The sequence below is a fragment of the Arachis hypogaea genome, chromosome 8 (genome assembly GCF_003086295.3).
Source record: "Arachis hypogaea cultivar Tifrunner chromosome 8, arahy.Tifrunner.gnm2.J5K5, whole genome shotgun sequence".
In the NCBI taxonomy this organism is placed as follows: Eukaryota; Viridiplantae; Streptophyta; class Magnoliopsida; order Fabales; family Fabaceae; genus Arachis; species Arachis hypogaea.
The window spans coordinates 197,991-219,311 of record NC_092043.1 but is presented as its reverse complement, the minus strand read 5'-3'; the positions used below and the strand labels follow the sequence as shown (position 1 = coordinate 219,311).

At 35.3% G+C, this 21,321-nt stretch overlaps 1 protein-coding gene across 1 annotated transcript; it reads right to left on the bottom strand.

Moving 5' to 3' along the window:
* Positions 1 to 7,269: 7,269 nt before the first annotated feature.
* On the bottom strand, positions 7,270 to 9,144 carry LOC112708271 (uncharacterized). The gene has a single exon (XM_025760458.1). It carries the CDS (start codon positions 9,142 to 9,144, stop codon positions 7,270 to 7,272), a length of 1,875 nt encoding a protein of 624 aa, XP_025616243.1.
* Between the last annotated feature and the right edge of the window lie 12,177 nt (positions 9,145 to 21,321).

Sequence of the window (21,321 nt, the reverse complement as noted above, 5' to 3'; positions counted from 1 at the left end):
TACAACTTTTGACCATTTTCCCTATATAAGTACCAATAAGCTGACTATTATTATTCAATGTAAGTCGTAACGTAACTGTATGTTACATTTTCAGTGTGGTAAGGAAATTGATAAAAGCAACAAAACAAGGGATGTGTAGCTTTCAAATGTGGATTGTGTTTCTCTTCTCATGTTTGTTACTCTTCAATTCATGTGCACTAGTCTACTCATACCCCAACACCATTTACCCTAACACTCCTCCACTGCACCCTCACCACCGGGCACCACCACCACCACCTGGGTGCCACCACCGCACACCGCCGCAGCTGCCTCCAAAACATAGGCCTCATAAGGCTCCACCACCACCGCCGCCACCCCCGGCCGCATTCTACTTCTTCTCGCCGCCACCTCCCAGTCCACCACAACCACATTATCATTATCCTAAAACACCAAGATCGCCACCATCACCGCAACCACAAAGGTATCGGCTATTTTGATTTGGTCCAAACAACATCGATCACTGAAGGAGAATTGCTTAAAGTCTTAAACTATGGTTCTAAGTTTTAAGTCCTAACAAAGGCATGGCCGCTAAATCCATGTTAAAGCTATATATACAATACACACTAACACTAGTGTAGTGTGATGAGTAGTGCTTTAAGCTTAGACTATCTTGAATTTACGTTACTGTTCTGCTCTGTCTTTGTAAGATTAACTATTATAATCAATTAAGTAAATTCCTAGTTTTTACCTTAACTCGAAAAGCTGGTGTAAAATCGTAATTCATAAAATTATAAAACAAAACATAAATATAATTCATAAATTATAAAAATATAAAAAATTTGAGGACATGAAATTAGTTTTATGAATAAGTATTAAATAAGTCAAATCACACATAATAATTGACATAAATTATCACAACTCACAACTCAATAGTTTATACAGTATAACAATCAGGGGCGGAACTAAAAATTTTTTTGGGAGGGCCAACATGAAAAATATAAGTTAAGAAAAAAGAAAAATTAAAAATTAAAAAGGAACTAAACTAAAAAATTGAGGCTTATACATATATATTATTTATTTTGGGGGGGCCAATGCCCCCTTTTCTATAACTTGGCTCCGCCACTAATAACAATATTAATTAAATTTAAATAACAAATAAAACAACTAAATTACTAGATGTCATTCTTCACTCCAACTAAAATTTGTATTACAAATATATTAGATTAGATCTAGACACCACGACAAAAAAAAAAATCAATTATTCAAGCATTTAGAATAGAACAAAACAAAGTACAGAATAGCAAATTAAAAAAAAAACATTCCAAAATCATATGTATTGTTCTTACCAGTCCGAACCGAGGTATAGGTCGTTCCTTCTGGTAAGGTCGGCAAACTTCTAAGACGCGTTCCAAACTTCGTCGGCAAGAGAGAGCGGGGGAGGTGGGTACCTGCAAAGGTACTCCGACGCTCAAGTTAATAGATGAATATATATGAGGACTTTTTCTTAGAGAGATTGCATACCTCTTTCGTTCCTGTCCCTTGCTTTTATATTTGTTCGGATTGGGATGACCGTTTTATCTAGGTCGTAACGTCTGAGGAGAGAATTAATCATATGTCCGACGTTATGGAAATAAATGCCGATTATTGCGAATGTTCGGCCATTATTGTGGGTGCGTTACCGAGCTATAATTCATAACCGATCTTACTGGTCATATCACAGCCCCCAAGCTTAGCCTGGCTTTGAGGAGACGGGTTGAGCTTTTTGACGAGTTATAGCTCGGTGTATGGAGCCCCCAGGTCAACGTGGCTCACTCAGCAGTACTTTCTCTTCTCTCTTCTCTTTTTTTTTTATGATTAGAGGGTTCAAAATGTATCAGTATAGGGCCTGTTTTATTGGGCCTTGTGCATAGTCATTATTATGATTGGGTTCAACTTCCCAAGTTGGTGCATAACCGTTCTAAGTGGGTGTTGATGAACGGTTTAGATTAATTGATGGAACTGAAAAGTTCATTTAATTAGTGGCTTAGAATGAGGGTGGTTGCTTTGTTTTTCCGTTTAAGTGTGAAGCGTCAGTTTTTCATAGAAGCATGAGTACCAGAGGTTAGTAAACCTTCTTTACTTCTACCTTTGTTAATTTTTCCTTGAGAATGGGTGACAAAAAGAAAATTTTTTTACCTCAAGTCGAAAATGATGAGGATTATAGTTGGGTTGATAGGGACGTGCACATACGAGGGTCATTGTTTTATGATGTTGAGAGTGTCAACAGGGTGAATCTGGGTAGGATAGTTAGGGCTGGGTTTCGGCTGGAATTGTTGCCATGCAGCCGGTCTGATCGCGTTTTTCATAGAAGAAACGATTTTCAAAGCTTTTATATGTATAGCTGCGTCATGGAGGAGTTGCGAGTGAAGCTTCCTTTTACCAGTTTTGAATGTAATGTGTTGAAACAACTGAATTGTGCGCCCTCCCAAATACACCCTAATGGCTGGGCTTTTATTAGGTGTTTCCAAGCCTTGATGGATTTCCTTGAAATTAAACCGGATTTAGAACTATTTTTTTGTTTGTTTCAGGCTAAAGGGGTATGGAAAGGCCTGTGGATTAATCTGAATAGTACACCAGGTTTTTCGGTTTTTAAACTTTATAAATCGTCTTTTAAAGATTTCAAGGAAATGTATCTGAAAGTGAAATCGGTTGATGAAGAATTTCCGTTTTACATTGATGAGCATTTGGGCGAAAAATTTCCTATGTACTGGTGTTGCCACCCGCAACACATACTGGGCCCCGAGCTCATAAATAGTCAAAATGAGTGTATAATTTCGTTTCTGCTAGAGATGGTTGAGAAAAGTGGTTTAATTTCGGTTTCTGATTTACTTCCTTGGGAGGAAGATAAGGGCTCTGTTATAGAATATTTTGGTAAGGATTTGAAAAACTGTTTGCTAGTGTTACCTCTTTTTGATTGCCTAGCTAAATAACGGTTCAATGTTTTCAGCTGGTACTTTTCCAGGGGTGACCGCATCTAGCTTAAGGTCTCGATTTAAGACAAAAAACTTTGAGGGCTCGTCGTCCAATCAGGACAAGGATGATGGGGGTGCCGAGGTTAATCAGCCCCTGCCGAGGAAGAAGGCGATTGTTTTTAAGAAGAGGAAGTCAGAGTCAGCTTTGTCAGGTGATATACAGGGTAAGGAGGAAAATGTTCAGCTGGATGATTTGTCAAATTTTTTGATGAAGCAGCAGAGGCTACACCTATTTGAAGAGGAAGGGGAGAGTTCGTCGGTGTGGAACAAGAAGTTTCCCTTTAATATTGTGGCCGATGAAGTCGTTCAGACTGTGACGGATATTAGGCGAGTAGAGGAGGTTGGGGATATAGGGGTTGATCAGTTTCTACAGGTATCTCTTTTTTTTATGTGTGTTTTACGAACTGAACGTTGATCTGTGGGTATTAGGTATTGGGGTTTCGGCTAGCTTGCATTGGGCGGAGTCAGGAGAAAAAACATAGGAAGTCAATTGGTGAGGCTTCGCAAGTTGCCGAATTAAAGGAACAACTTTTGCTGAAAGAAACGAACGTGACTGATTTGAAGAAAAAGTTGTCTGAGGTTGAGACTGAGCTGAAAGTCCAAAAAGAGTGCCATGAGGAGATTTCTGGTTTGCTGAAGAAAAAAGAAAATGATTTGTCGAGTTTGAGTAACCAGGTGATTGAGGTGTCGGCGAAGATGAAAGAGCTTGAGAATCGTAAGGAAGGGGATATTCTGGATGCTTTCGCTGAGGGGTTCCAACGAGCTGTTAATCAGGCGAGGTTTTTGTTTCCGGAAGAAGATTTTTCGGCCATGGATCCTGGCAAAGTAATTCGGGATGGTAAGCTTGTTGACGATGAAGAGGTTGGTGAGGAGGGAGGTGACAGTTTAAATGACTAATATTTTCTTTTGGGAATTTTTTTGAAGTTGTTGCTGTTCGAATTGAGAATCTGGTTTCTTGTGACTGAACATCAGTATTTTGTATTTAAGTGTTTATTTGTGAAAAACTGTTTCGATTGGGGTTTGTTTGCTTCCCAATCGTGTATTTTGTTGCCCTTGGATGGCTTGAATGACAGTTAGAGTTATGGTATTTGCGCATTCGTATGATAGTAATGCGACTTTAGATATGATCGGTTTCTCCTTTAAAGGAGTGTAATTTTGTTCGGAATAAGTCCCTTTCGGGGAATGAATGATCGGTTTGATTTATATGAAATGAAATGTAAATTACATTGTATGAACAGTAGTACCTGTGAAATGTCTTAATTTTTTCAAGGTAAGCCAGCCTCATTAAAACCTCCACGAGCAAAAACCCTTTGGGAAAAATTCTCATGGTAGGAAAAAGAGTACTGGTTTGCTAACTGTAGTATCGCTTTAGGGAGCCAACATTCCATGTGCTAGGTAGTTTAGTGCCATTTAAGTCTTCTAACTTGTATGCCCCTCTGCCGAGGACTTCAGATATTCTGTACGGACCATCCCATGTTGCTGCAAGTTTCCCATGGGAGGGAGGTCGGCGGGCTTGTTCTGTTTTTCTGAGTACCAAGTCACCAGTGTTGAAGGATCTTGGTTTCACCTTCTGCCCATATCGTCGGCTGAGTTGCTGCTGTAGTGCTCGGTGGCGAATGGCTGCTGTTTCTCGTATTTCTTCGATTAAATCGAGCTCTGCTTGCCGAGCTTGATCATGTTCTTTAGCTAACGTCCGCATTGAGCCATGTGAGACTTCTATAGGGATCATAGCTTCAGATCTGTATACCAAACGGAACGGGCTTTCCTTTGTTGTTGAATGAGCTGTAGTATTATATGCCCATAATACTTCTGGCACAAGTTCGGCCCATAACCCTTTTGCGTTGTCGAGCTTTTTCCTTAAAGCCTGGAGAATGACCTTATTAGCGTCTTCCGCTAATCCGTTTGACTGTGGATGTTCGACAGAAGAAAAATGCTGTTTTATTTTAAGATTCTGCAAAAAAGCTTTGAAACTTTGGTCGATAAATTGACGGCCATTGTCAGTTGTAATATTATTCGGTATACCAAATCTGCATATTATGTTTTTCCAAACGAAGCTTATCATTTGTGCTGATGTGATTTTCGCCAAAGGTTGTGCTTCGATCCATTTGGAAAAGTAATCAATTGCAACTACCAAGTATTTTACCTGTCTTGGAGCGGTGGGGAATGGTCCTAGAATATCGATTCCCCATTTTTCGAATGTCCAGCTTACCGTCAAATGATGAAGATGCTCTGCTGGTAGATGAATGGTCGGCGAATGCTTCTGACAATTATCACATGTTCTGACCTTGTGTTTGCTATCTTTCCATATCGTCGGCCAGTAGAACCCGGCTCGAAGGATTTTCTGTGACAGGCTTCGAGCTCCAGAGTGTATTCCACAAATTCCCTCGTGTGCTTCAGATAATACAAGGTCGGCTTCTGCCCTGTTCAAACATTTTAATAAAGGTCGAGAGTATCCTCGCCTGTACAGGTTATCATTTAACAGTGTGTAATAGGAGGCCTGTCTTCTGAATTTACCTTTATTGTCAATGTGATTCGGAATTGTTCCAGAACGGAGGTATTGAATGTAAGGGTGTTGCCAATTATCTTTATTAACAATGCTTAGAACGTTATGTGTATCAATGCTCGGCTTGTCTAGTGTTGACTGTAAAAGAGTAGTGGTGTGTGCCTGTGTAGTTGCTAATTTCGACAGAATATCCGCTCTATGGTTTTGTTCCCTAGGTATGTGAATAATGTGGATTGTTGAAAAATTTTGGAGTAGTTGATGGACAATATCCAGATACTTTAATAAGATCGGGTCTTTTGTTTGAAAACTGTGCTTCACCTGTTGGACGACTAATAATGAATCGCAGTAAACTCTTAAATTATCAATATGTAGATCGGTTGCTAACCTGAGCCCTGCTATGAGGGCCTCGTATTCGGATTGGTTATTGCTAGCCTTGAATGAAAATCTGAGGGAGTGCTCGAGGACTATGCCATCTGAGTTTTCGAGTAGTATTCCAGCGCCGGCGCCTTGAGGGTTGGAAGCCCCGTCTACGAATAAGGTCCAGGTCGGACTTGATGCGTCTGAGCATGGTTCCGTAAGTTCGGCGACAAAGTCAACTAGGTATTGGGACTTGACCGACCCTCGTGGCTGATATTGAATGTCAAATTCCGACAACTCAATAGCCCATTTAATTAGTCTTCCTGCTAATTCGGGTTTTGAAAGAACCTGCCGTAAAGGTTGTCCTGTTCTGACGATGATCGTGTGGCTTTGGAAATATGGTCGGAGGCGTCTTGATGAGAATACTAGAGCTAAGGCAAGCTTTTCCAACCTTGGGTAGCGAAGCTCGGCGTTTTGTAAGGACTTGCTCACGAAATAGACTGGCTGTTGGTTCCTATCTGTTTCTGTTACAAGTGCAGAACTAATGGAAGCATCAGTAATGGATAAATATATGTATAATGGCTCGCCGGATTTTGGTTTTTGTAAGACAGGGGGGTTTTGAAAGAAATTCTTTTAAATTCTTGAAAGCCATTTCACAGTCTTGGTCCCATTCAAAATGCTTTGCTTTCTTTTTTAAACATTGGAAGAAATTTGAGGATTTAGGTGCTAAGCATGGTAAAAATCTAGATAAAGCGGCTAATCGTCCTGTTAGCCGTTGAACCTCTTTTACTGTGGATGGGCTTTGCATGGTGAGTATTGCTTGACATTTTTCTGGATTTGCTTCAATTCCTCGGCTTGTGAGGATGAATCCGAGGAATTTTCCTCCCTGCACTCCGAAGGCGCATTTTTCTGGATTTAGCCTCATGTTGTATCGTCGGATTTGTCCGAAGATTTCAGCTAGGTCTTGGATATGAGAGTCGCCGAGCTTTGTTTTGGCGACCATATCATCAACGTAAACTTCTATATTTCGGCCTATTTGCTGCTGAAAAATCTTATTCATCAGCCGTTGATATGTGGCCCCATTACTCTTTCTTACCATAACCACATTGGCGAGCCATGTTGTAAATCGGATTTCTCTGATGAAGTTGGCATTAATGAGCTTTTGTACCTCGGCAATTGATGCTTGTCGCTTTTCGGTGCCGAGATTTCTTTTTTTCTGGGAAATCGGCCTAGCTGCTGGATTTAGTGCCAATTTATGTGTTATAATAGACGGATCTATTCCTGGCATATCAGCGGAGGTCCATGCGAATAGGTTGGCATTCTCCTGCAGAAAGCTTGTGAGGCTTTTCCTGTCTTCTGTACTCATGGAAGTACCTACAAAAGTAAATTTTAGTGGATCTTCATTTAAAGTGATTTTTGCTAACTCCTCGTTCGGCGCAGGCTGATCCTGAAAGTCGGCGCGGGGTCAAGTTCGGATATTGTTATCTGTTCCGACTTTATGGAATTGATATGTGATTGTCCGACTTTTTTGAATGGCTTTAGGCTCGTGTTGTAGCATTGCCTCGCCTCCTGGAGATCTCCGTGAACTGTAGCTATGATATTGTCCTGCACAGGAAACTTGACACAAAGGTGAACAGTAGATACGATTGCAGCAAATTTATTTAAAAAGGGTCTGCCTAAAATAACATTATAGGGGCTAAAACAATCGACTACAAGATACTGAATATCCTGTGTATTGTGTAATGGTTGCTCACCGAGTGTGGTTTGTAACCACACTGATCCCAGTACAGGAACTCGTTCTCCTGAAAATCCAACCAGGTCTCCCATGTATGGCTGCAGAATGTTGTTACTCAGCTTCATTTTTTTGAAGGTGGTGAAAAATAGGACATCTGCACTGCTTCCTGGGTCGAGTAAAACTTTCCTCACTATCAGGTCTCCCAGCTGAATTGAGATGATAACAAGGTCGTCCAGATTGGTATCAACACCGTTAAAGTCGGTTGATCTGAAAGTTACTTCTGAAATATTCGTCAGTGGCCGAGGATGGCTTGGGGCATCCGTGATTGCTAGCATGGCCCTGTAAGTACGTTTTCGGGCTGAGCTTGTGTGTCCTCCTCCAGCGTAGCCCCCGGAGATACAGTTTATTACCCCTCTAGGTTGCGCCGGTGCCTTGTCCTTTCCTTTTGAGGAGGCGCCAGCTGTTGATGTGTCGGGTGTGGGGCTAGTATTTTTCTGCATATGCCCTGCAATAAATTTGTCGAGATGTCCTTGCCTTGCTAGCCGTTCAAGGAGATCTTTAGCGATGACACATTCGTTGGTGGTGTGTCCGTGTTTCTGGTGAAAAGTGCAATACTTTGATCTGTCGACACTTTTTGATTCGGGATAATTGCCAGCTTTGCGAGGAGGCTTGATTAGTTTGGAGTTTAATATCTCCTTTATAATATCGTCCCTTTTTGTGTTGAATTGAGTGTATGAGTCATAACGTGGAACCGGCTTAAATGCTTTTTTGCTATCCCGAGGTTTATCGTCGTCCTTAGTTGTGGCCGATCTTTCCGTTTTCCTTGCTTGTCTGAGTTCTTCGACGTCGATCTGACCCTTGGCCTTTTCACGAAATTCGGCTAAAGTTTTTGGCTTTGTCACAGCGATAGTTTCCTGAAATTTGCCAGGGCGAATGCCGCTTTTTATGGCGTGTAGATGAACTTCTGGATGGAGGTCGGGAATCCTCATGGCAACCTTTGTAAAGCGGGTGATATAGTCCTTCAGACTTTCTTGTGCTCCCTGTTTTATGGTCGTCAAATAATCAGAATCGTGGAGATATATTGCGGATGCTGCAAAATGATCTTCAAATTGGGCAGCCAACTCCTGAAAACGAGATATCGAATCTGCAGGCAAAGAGCAAAACCAGTCAAGTGCAGGACCGTCTAAAAAAGATGGAAAACATCGACAAAGAATTGGATCGGATGCACCGTTAACGATCATAATAGATCGGAACTTCTTGACATGTTGCTTTGGGTCACCCAACCCGTCGTATGGGGTTAAAGTTGTCGGCAGAGTGAATTGTCGGGGGAGTTGGAAGTTCATTATATCTGCTGTAAATGGTCCTGCCGAGTTGTCAGGTTGTTCTTCCTCGTTATCGGGTTGAGTTTCATCATTCTGCCGATTTCCTTCGTTGTTGCTCTGTGGTGTCTCAGAGACATGAGTTCGTTCGCTGTTTTCATGATCGTGGTTATGATGCTCTAGGCGAGCTTGTTCTAATTGCGCGATTTGGTTTTGCATTCTCTGGTTTTCCTCCGCCATTCACTGATTTGCTTGTTGAAGTTCAGTCACCATCCTCAAAAGTTCGGATGGAGTGGGCGGGGGAGCATCAGCCATGAAAGTGTGTGGAGATTTTGGGGCCTGCCGCGAATGATGTTTTGAAATTTTTCGGCCCCACGGTGGGCGCCAATGTTCTTACCAGTCCGAACCGAGGTATAGGTCGTTCCTTCTGGTAAGGTCGGCAAACTTCTAAGACGCGTTCCAAACTTCGTCGGCAAGAGAGAGCGGGGGAGGTGGGTACCTGCAAAGGCACTCCGACGCTCAAGTTAATAGATGAATATATATGAGGACTTTTTCTTAGAGAGATTGCATACCTCTTTCGTTCCTGTCCCTTGCTTTTATATTTGTTCGGATTGGGATGACCGTTTTATCTAGGTCGTAACGTCTGAGGAGAGAATTAATCATATGTCCGACGTTATGGAAATAAATGCCGATTATTGCGAATGTTCGGCCATTATTGTGGGTGCGTTACCGAGCTATAATTCATAACCGATCTTACTGGTCATATCATGTATTATGTACATTATATGCTAATTGTTATAGAGTGAAAACTCATGTACAATTGACTTTACCTGAAATTGATGGCTGAGAGTGGTTAAATAATTTGATTAATTTGACTAAATTTTCATTTGACGACTCTTAGCCATCAACTTCACATGAATAACATATATTTTATCACTAATTAATACAAAAATAACATATATTTTTTTTTCTTAACATTTACGATCTTCTTCAAAAATACTCTAGATAAAATAAAATTAATCATATTAGAAAACTAGTCTAATTTTTTAGAAAAGAAAAAAAAAACACTTGTATGCCAATATGAAAATCTTTATTATTTGATAATTATATATGCCGGAGGGAGTAGTCCATGTTACATTGAAGAAGTAAAAGCCGAAGAATTAATTGATGAACATGAGATCAACAAAGGATATACACAATCTTTTGGATCGATGCTTATTCTATATGTTAAGACAAATGAATGCCGACCCAATCGTGCCATAGTTTGCGGGCACAAACTAGAAACTATATATATATATTTTTTTTTAACCAAAATAGAAAGAATCGAACCCACAATTTTTTAGATAAATATAAAAAAATTATGTCATTTAAATTATAATTTATTAACAATCTTACGTTAATGAACATATCAATGGCGGCATATATTTATAAAAAATTAATTATTAATTTGTGATTGTGCATAGAAATATATTGAATTGGATATCTCAATTTTTTTATGATACTACTGAAAGTATTATTCGTTTATGACTAGTTTAATTATTTTGGTATAAAATATTTGATTATTTTAGTAATTTGTTATTTAGTTAAAAATATATAAATATATAATTTCTAATTTAAAAACTGATTTCTAGTATATCAAACATTTTTTTATTAGCATATATCATATCAATCAGCTAATAAAAGAAAATTACACATTTAAATTTTTAAAATTATAACTTCAAAATCTAAAATCTATACAATCAAAATTCATGATAGAGAGAATTGATAGTTTTTTTTTTTTTTTTAATTGTTATACGAATTTATCCGTTACTACATTTGGAAAAATAACTAGTTTCTTTTGCCGTGTTTTAAGGGTGGAATTGGAAACTGAGGGTCTTTGAATTTTCTTATGGTTGAAATTATATTTTTGTAGCTGTCAATTCCTTATTTCCTACGTAACCAAAAATGACTAAATAATACTAAAAATGTAATACTAATTCAAAATTATTGAAGTATTCAACGACCATTTTCTAATCTCTCTCGCACACATATGAGAATGACATTTATAATATATATATATATAACATTTACGTTTTTCATATATCTTTTAGATAAATGTATTGCTTCTTTTTTTTTTTTTGGTCAGAACATATAATAATACGAGCTCAATTATACCAAGCAGTGATTCTGGCCCAACAAATAAGGTGGGGAGTGAGATTGAAGCAGTTGGGCCGAATGACCAAGCCCCAGAGCGGAGAAGCATTAGAGTAAGGAAACAACGAACATGGATGAAAGACTGTGTGTGTTTCGGTTTGTAAAATTTGTATAAAATTGATTTTGTAAACTTAATTTTAATGAAAGTAAGTTTGTATTGAACGATTTATGTTTAGTCATTTTTATATTAAAATGGATTAAATATTGTTTGGTTTATACTACTTAAAATATATTTTTAAATAAAAAATTATTAAAATAAGTATTAACTTAAATAATTTTTTTTATATTATCCTATCATTTTAATTTAGATATTTAAATAATTTTATTAATTAATTTTATAATAAAATTAATATTTATTTATTAAAATAAAAATAACATATAAAAATTAGTAAAATATTTTTATATTAAAAATAAGAAATATAAATTATATATATATAAGATTATTTAATCAAATATGTTATATCTTTTAAAATTTTAAATATTAACATGAAAATGTTAATTTAGTATTTTTTATATCGTATTTTTATTTTAATACTCTTAATAATCTTATTCTTAATATTATTTTGGAATTCAGCGTTTATGATTTTATTAATATATATAATTAATTTTTTATTTAATTTGTCTTTTTTAATAGGATCATAATCTATATTATAAAAAAATTACAATAAAAAATTGTATATACTAGAATTATAATTATAAAAAAATACTAAAAATAATAAAATTAAATATTTATATCGATAGTGATGAAAATAAATCTAAAAATTCTTGATGATATATTTTATATAGTATATTTTTAGTTCTTTTAGTACTTTTTTTAGTACCTATAGTTTTTTACTATTATTATTATTTATGGTTAATTTTTTGTTTAATTTATTTTACCTAATGTGATCAATAAATCATATTATAAAAATATAAAAATAAATATAATATACAAGAATCACAATTATAAGAGTGTATAATGTCAAATAAAAATTTAACAAAAAAATAAAAATAATAAATAATAGAAAAGAGAGCTCATATAAAGAGAAATAATAAGAATTCTATAAATAATATAATAACATGTCTAAAGGATAAAATTGGTAAAGAAAAAATAGATGCTTAGTGTAAATGGTTAAAAGCCCGTTAGTGAAATGCAGAAGCTAGAAATTGTTGCTTCTGATAAACGTGATTTTGACTACAAAATTACTTCTACGTTTGCCAAACCAAAAATTAGCCAAACAAAAAATTAAAACTTTCAATAAGTTTAAACGTACTTTTTCTCTTCAAACGAATTTGCCAAACACACCCTAAAAGTGACGGGTATATCGAAATTTGCAATTATTTTCTTTTATATATATATATATATATATATATATATATATATATATATATCAATTTTAGCTCTATGAAAGCAATATAGGAATAGAATCCACTGCTACGGGGCTTAAGCATTTGATCAAATATATTCGAATAAATAATATTTGCAACGTCGAGTTTTGTGTGGCGGTTTGGTTGTGAATCCCTGGTCGGCACAATATGATTATTTGGATTATTGTAGATTGATCGATCAAGTTTACTTACTTTTTGTTTATTCAAATGAATTATTCATTGAAAAAATTGGTAAAACTGTACATTAAAAAGATAGTGAAATTGCACGATGTGCTAATTGCCTTTGTGTTGATATGAACTCAAAAGGTCAAACGTCTTAAGTTTTGAATTGATAGCCAAGACAGCAGAGAACAGATTAAGCGAATTCGAGTTAAGATTTTAACTAAGTCGACAGAAGAGTTATGTGAATAAAAAAAAAGAGAAAACGAAAAGAGTTTGAAGAAGAAAGTTAAGTGTTCTTGAAGGTTATTCCAACAACTGAGATCGAAAAAGCAATTAAAACCAAGAAGTTTAAAACTTCCGCTATATTGGTTCCTCCCAAATTCTAAAGAGGATTGGTGGCCAGTGGCATATCAAAATAGTTTTACTGATATATCTTTTAAATCTACACAACATACTCCACATTTCGTAGCTTCGAAACTACACATCTGATGCAACCCATATCTTATAACTTGAATCAGTTCAATTGAAAGAAAATTAATGTTTTAAGTGATTCCAGTCAAGAGTGATAATGTCAGTATAAAAAACTCCAAGGAAAAGAAGTCTCGTTAGAAAAGGTTGTTTGGTATCAAACTGGAATCAAGGAACATATGTGGGAACTTGAATTGGAGATGAGGAAGAGCTGACCGCACTTATTTTCAGATGATTGAATTTTGGGGACAAAATTCATAATTAGGTGGATAGGATATAAAATTATGTAAATTAATAAATAAATAAATAATAAATTAATTATGAACTACAGAAATTAAAAAATTAAATTTTATAATTTAAAGGAGTAAAAATATTTAAAATATAAATTTAAACACTAATTTTAAAGATTTTGGTTCAAAATTGGGTCAACGGGCTAAATCGGATAAACCAGCCCAAGTGGACCTAAGCCCACATAACCAACCCCAACATAAGCAAGCTTTCAGCCTCTCTTCCCCCTTTCTTATTGTGTTCCACGGAGAAGAGAACTGAAGGGAGAACAAAACCCTTGTACACTATTCACTCCAAATTTTCTTTGCTCATAACTTTTAATTCGAAGTTTCGATTGCCGCATTGTTTGTGGCCACACATTCGTCTCGTCAAGCTCTTCAATTTTATTTGAACAAAGTGGTAAGGATCTCTGAATTTTGTGCCTAATTCTTCATTCCTTTCATTTGTGCAAATTTGGTTTGGGTATTAAGATATTTTCATGATTTTGGTGGTTTAGGTGCAATCTAGCATTGGGTAATTGTTGAGTTTTGCCTTAATCATCGGTGGGTAAGGTAAGGAACTACTAAACCCTTGTAAATTGATGAATTAGTAAATTCTAGTGTTTGATTTTGGTATATTGTATGAAATTAGATTGAATAAATGTGAATTGGAGTTAAATTAGTGAATTGGAGTTGGAATAATAAAGCTTTGGTGGCTGGAACTTATTGGATTTAATTCGGAGTTTTGAAAACTTGAATTGTGGTGTTTTGATCTTGGAAAAAATTGGCTAAGGTATGGTTTTAGTTTCTTGTAGTTAATATATAATGCTGTGTGAAACTCAAACTAGTAGCCTTTAAGATAGGTTTGAATTTCATGAATTGGTTAATTGATGAATGAAAATTGTTGAATTTGGTATTGAATGTGTAAATTGTGAGTTTGTGATTTTGTGAGTGAAATTATTGAATGACGTTAATGTTAAAGATTGAAGTTGACAAAGTGAAACTGGATGTGTGATGAGAAGAAATTTGTCGGTAAAGAATTCACAAATAAATTCTCGTTACAAGTATAGTTTCTAAACCAACAAAGAATCCTCTCATACAAAAACTTGGTTGTCACAAGTAACAAACCCCAAAATATAAACCGAAGTATTCAAACTTCAGGTCGTCTCTCAAAGGAATTGCAGGGAAGTGTTATTGTTATTGGCTATGAAGTATGTTTTGGGATTTTTGAGTCAAGATACAAGAAATGTAAATTGCAAAGGAAATAAACTAATAACTAAGAAAGCTCTTGGCAAGGTAAGAAAACTAGAAATCCTATCCTCATTATCCTCCTCAATTGTGATAAGAATTGTCCATTGCTCCACTTAGTCAACCTCTAACTATGAAGGAAAGTGAAGTGGAAATAATTAATTTGATTCCTCAAGTCCTAGTCAACTCCTAAGGAAAGACTAGCTTTAGTGGAATTCAAATCAACTATAGTAACTTTCAATTATTAATCAACAAGAGAGTTTGATAACTCAAGAGTCACTAAATACTCAACCAAAGCCAAAAGGAGAGAAATCTACTCTAGCATTCTCCCAAGCATTTTGTCAAACACTTGGAAGGCATAAAAGGAAAGTAAAATCGAATTGCAAGAAATATGGATCTACAACTACTAATTGAAAGAAATTAACAACAACAATTCAAATCAACAATAAAAGAAATCAAACTCAAATTGAATTAAAGGAAAATAAGAGGAACAAGAGTGCATCAATAACAAAGTAGAGAATTACAAGAAGTATAAAACTAGAGAGAGGAAAGGTAGAAGAACAAGAATTGATAAAGGAAAAGTAAATCAAATCATGAATTAAACCTAGATCTAAGAAATCTTAATCTACCTCTAACCTAATTCTAGAGAGAAGAGAGAGCTTCTCTCTCTAGAAACTACCCTAAAGCATTCCCTTCGAAATTCAATTTGACTTCCCCCCTTGACTCCTTTTGATTTCTACATGAAATAGGCTTAGAAGTGAGTTGGATTTGGTCCTGGGAAGACCAGAATTTGCCTCCAGCAGATTCACTTTAATGAGGTCACGTGCAAGCATCGACGCGTACGCGTGGGTCACGCATACACGTCGCTTGGCAATTTTTCATCCACGCATGTGCGTCATGTATGCCTACGCATCCCCATGCGACTCCATATCTATGCGTGCGCGTCTTCTTCGCGTGCACGTCGGTGAATGCATCCCAAATCCTTGGTTTTCCATGATTTATCCACTTTGTATGCTTTTCTCTTCATTCCTTTGATCCATTTCTAGCCTTTTCAATCCTGAAATTACTATTAAACACATCAAGGCATCTAGTGGAATCAAGGTGAACTAAAATTAATCAATTAAAGGCCTAAAAAAATATGTTTTCACACTTAAGTACAAATTAGGAGACAATCATGAAACTATACAATTTTATTGAATAAATATTGAAAAAGTGGATAGAATCCACCTAAATTAGGCACAAAATGTACCACAAAAAAGTGGTGTATCAATGTGATGAATAATGGTTGTGATGTTATTGAATGATGATGATTTTGATTTTTAATGATGATTGATGAAAATTTTTTTAAAAATTTGAATGGTGGATTGAATTAGTTTGAAAGTGAGTGTTTAGGTTTGGGTTGAATGAGTTGATAATTTGAAAATAATACTTGTTAGATGTTTAAGGATTGAATTTGGTATGGTTGATATTGATTTGGATGTAGTTGGGTTGATTTTGAATTGAGAGTTTTGAAAATTAGAGGATTTGGCAATTTTTGGTAAAATCTTATTTTTAACTAACTTCGAAAGGTTATAACTTAGTTTTCGGACTCCCAAATCTTGTGAAACTTATTTTGAATAAAAATTGGGTCCGTGAAGTTTACAATGTTTGAAGAGCGGACTGAAAATAATTTTTAACGAAAAAATTATGCACGTTTGTAGTTTGGTGTAAAATATTGAATTCTGCAGCAAACAGCTTTTTAGGAAAACTGGTATGTGTGCGTATGCGGACATGCCACGTGACGCAAGTATTGAGCTTTTTCCAGAAATCTTGCGTACGCGGATAGGGTCTCACGTACGTGGCACTGTCTTTTTCAAAATCTCACGTATGCAGACAGGGTCTCACGTATGCAACAATATTTTTTTGTCTCGCGTACGCAGCAGGTGGCTCACGTACACATGACCCCTGTTTTGTTGAAATTATAATTTTGAGCTTTTAATATTTTTTCTAACTTTTTATACCTCTGTAAACATTGTTTAAGATTCCCTAACTAGTGCTTAGGCTTTGAGATGAGCGAAAGAGTATTGGGTGAAATAAAAGGAGTATTTTTTGTTAAGAATTTAGAAACGGTGACTATTATAGGTGGATTAGCTAGAATGTTTTGTGGAGTGTACTGAGTGGATTAAAGAAGACATATCAAAGTATAGTGGAGTTAAGTTTGAAGAGGCATATTTGGACTATGAAACTATATTTTGATTATGAAATTGAATTGGGCATGATTGTTTCATCTTGAGCACTCTTTCTCGAAAGTGCGACCCCAATGAGATGGTGGAATGTGAGAATTTCCTTTTTTGTTCCTCATGGTATTGTAAAATCGCCTCCAGCGAGATGGTGGGAGGTTAGGATCCCCTCCTTTATTCCTCTTGGATATATAAGAACTTACTTCCTGGGTAGATGCAAGGGTGTGGTTCGCCCCACTTGCTCTGAGTTAAGATGATTTGAGATTTTAAGTAGACGCAAGGGTTGTGGTTTTGTCGCACTTGCTACAGATTGGTTGATATTTATCTGAGTCACAAGTCTCCCTAGATGAACGTAGTGGCTCACCCCCACTTGCTTCAGGTTAAGATTTGAGATTCTGTTGACCTTCAGTCACAAGATGTGGCTAGACACTTATACCTTTCCAGATGAATCCCTCAAGGAGATGATAAATGAATGATTATATATATGCATAGACTCTTGGGGATGCGTGCATACAGGGACTATCTAGGGTTTGCTACCGAATATGTCGGGTTTGACTGTATAACTGACAGATAAGATCCATCGACCAAAGGGCAAATATGCATCATGTGCATTGTATGATTTGTTTGAGTATGCATATTGTGTTTGGATTTGCCTAATTATTTATCTATATTTATATGCTACTTGACTTAAATGATGTATCTATTTTCTTAACTGTGTATTACTTGTATGCCTTATATGTGTTTGTTTTTAGAGATCTCTCATACTAGTAGAAGTGACGCTGAAGATTATTCCAAACTAGCAATTGGAATATTTGTAAAGAACTGGAATTGAAGAGATGGATTAGAATCTTAAGTAGAATTACCATATTTCTAGTTAGTAATAACTCTAGGCTTTGATATGGGTTGTAGAAGTTTAGGATTGTCTTTGGCTTTCCGGAGCCTTATATCTTATTTATTGGGCACTGTTACCATACTGAGAACTCCCGATTCTCATTCCATACGTATTTATTGTTTTTCAAATGTAGAACGTGAGACACCTCACTGAGCATGCTGGAGACTCCTTCAGAAGTGAAGATCTACTTTTGGAGCTTTCATTTTATGTACTTAGAGCGCACGTGTGTATTTTTCACTGTTGTATTAAAACTTGTATTGTCCTCCTAGAGGTTGATTCGAAGAATCAGGATTAGTATTTTATTTTTTGGTTTATTTTTGGGTTGTATATATTTTTTTTTCTAACCGGCCTTAGCTTCGTAGGCAGAGTTTAGAGCTTTATATATATATACAAATAGTCTCAAATACCAGGATTTTCATATGGCATAAAAATATAAAGGATATAAGTATGATGTGAAACAGAAGTTACAAGACATGCTTGATGTACAAGATGATATGTTTCAAACATGTGATGGTAGAGCAATACGGCAAAAGGTTATAACACAAGCTGGGGTTAAAATGATGTGCTTAATGTTCACATACTAATCTTATATCAACTTTAGAGATTCAATTATTCAAACTTCAACATAATTTATCTCCACCATTCTTAACCGTATTTCATTGAGCAACTCATCCGAAGGTTCTCAACTTTGTTAAACACTTTGCAATCCTTACTACTGGTTATAAGTCCCACATCAACAAAACTCTTTCACGTAAAACAAGGTTTCACAACTCCCTGTGATGTCGTACACTTATGAGTTTCGCCTTTTGCATTCACCAAACGTGTCCTAAAGGACTAATGTGTCGTTTACTAAGTCTAATGGTCGCACAAAATGCCAAAACTAATCTCGAGTATACTCATAAGGATAGTAGACCATAGAAAAGGAAGAAAAACGACAAGGACCGTATTCGCGAGAATTTGACAGAATTGCTGAAATCACAAGTAGACAAGGATGAACAAGTAATAGAGTGCTAGAAAGAGAGTCAACTAATATCTTTAAGGATAACTCTTGAATCGAAGAAATTTGATAAGACCAATAAGATGAAAAACAATGCAATATTTTGAAACGAATTCAAGCTGAGACAAGTAAATATGAGATTTGCAGAAGAAGTATATCCAAACCAAAGACAAAGTTTATAGAACTTGAGTATGGTTAAAAATATTTTCAAATGCATTGTTCGTAAAGAATGGAAACTTAAGGGGAAATCATATCATGTTCTAAAGAGAAAATGGATAACAAACATCCTTCAAAAGAGTAATAAAAATGTAAATGTGGCATTATTTCAATATAAATTCAAGTGGAAATAGATTACACAAACTTTGTAAATGGAAAGATTAATTTGGCTAAGAGAAAAATTGTATTTTCTCTTCTTTTTTAAGCATGTATGAAAACTATAATCTTGTTGGAAGAAAATCTGAGATAAAATTTTACTCATAAAAGAAAAGATGATGCATTACAATCAAACAGGTTTAAATCACATAGAAATTTTCAGAGATAAGGCAAAGGAGTGTAAGCTAAATTGAAAGCGATTTTATTAAAACTTTAATAGATGTATCGCCCCAAAACAAGTTCAAATCACACCAAAGAGAGGCACTGCTCAAGTAAAGCAATTCTAGTTAGGGACAACTTGCATAAAAATAAATCGAAACTTGTTTAAAAAGGTTTAAAACAAAACTTCAATAATATACTTAAAAATCACAACTTTATAAGGATGTTCAATAATATTATTATATGCTAAAGAGGAAACTAACTCATTTTAAGAAAGAGACTTAAATTAAAGGATTTCAATTAAGATTCATAAAGCATGTCACTCATAGAAACAAAAAGCTTAAGAAGAAACTTAACAACTTAAAAAGTTGATTCAAAACTTAAATTTCTTCAAAAGAATTCAAAACCTTTTCAAAAATGGTTCAAAACAAAATTCTGAAAGTATATTTGAAATAACCACCTTGCAAATATCATTTAAGAAGATCACGATGTGCTTAAAATGAAATCGACCCATGGAAGAAAGGACCTTTAAATTAAGGGAATTCAAACAAGAACTCACTGGGTATGGATTATCAAATGAATTTTCAATTGGTCTAAAGGAATACAAAACGCGCCAGGAAGACAACTCAATCAATAGAAAATTCTCAAGAAAGAACCTTTGACTAAAGAAAGACAAATAAAAGGACAAATGGTGCATTAGATGGAAACAAATTAAAGTTGACTCGGATGAGAATGAGATTCACAAGAAATGGAAAACTAAGACTAATGGTGACGTTAAAAAAAATAAATGAGTAGTTTAAAACAGAATTAAATATGACATCCACAGAAATAAAAAGTTTAAGAAATAAATTGGTCCATTCATGAGAATAAAGACATGAGTCTAATATTTTTTTTTTGTAAGAACAACAATTGCATAAATGATATAGTATGTTAAACCAAATTCGAATAAAAATAAATTAGGTGAAGCTTATCAAACAAAACCAACTGGAAAGAGACAAAAACTTTTCTTTGAAAAATATCTAAATATATAGTCAAATCAGGATATTCGTAAAAACTGTAATAAAATTGTTAGAAAATCAAATTGTATTTAAAGTATATATACATTTCCATAAATCAGTGAAGAAACAGGCGAGGTATTGGAAACAACTAGTTTTAAATTGTATAAGAAACTTTTAACGTTTATATAAAGAAGTACATATCAAATTAAAAGCGGTCGTATATTTCAAATCAAAAATGGTTTTGTTAAGATTTAAAGAATGGCTGTAATTATTATCAAATAAGAGGAAAACTAAATTACAATTTATTTACAAAGGACTCGAAATATGAACTTAAAAAGGTGTCCTGCATCAAAACAGATTCAAATATATATAAAAAAAATACATGATTCAAAAAGAAGTGCCTAATAAAGAAGGTAAATACACCAAGAGTTTTAAACAGGCATATGCAGTTAGGATCAAACAAAAGCGTACGTGAATAAGAGAGTAGGATTGAAAGATAATCTGTTCACATTCCAAGAAAAGTATCGCAGACAAGAACCTTAGAGCATACCAAGCAGGAATAAGATACGTGATATTCGCAGAGTTCAAGATACCTAACCGATAACCTCAAGAATTAACTCCTAACGTTTCCGAAACCCGCGATTCGCATTACCTATGACTCGCATATTGTCTATGATAACCCATTAGTGCCTACATATACATAATTCATTAGTGTTAAGCTGGCCAAACTTAATTCCAGGAATTATGCAATGCAAGATTAATGGTATTTATCAATAGACTGTCATGTACTTAAAGCTCTATTCTCGTTATCCAAACAAGACCTACTACATGACTGACTCTCAGAGTATGCAATTGAAGCATAATCGGTCCATTCCTCAGGCTCTACAGGAAAGACCGCTCTGATACCATAATGTAACACCCTCACTATCAGAAGTCATGCTTCCGGCTACGCCACTCTGATAGGAAGAAGTATTACGACTACTTTATATACTAAATACTAAAATAGGAGCCTGTGACTCGACACTGTATCGCTGATTTCTTAGAAAACCGAAAATAAACACTTTATCTTAAGAAA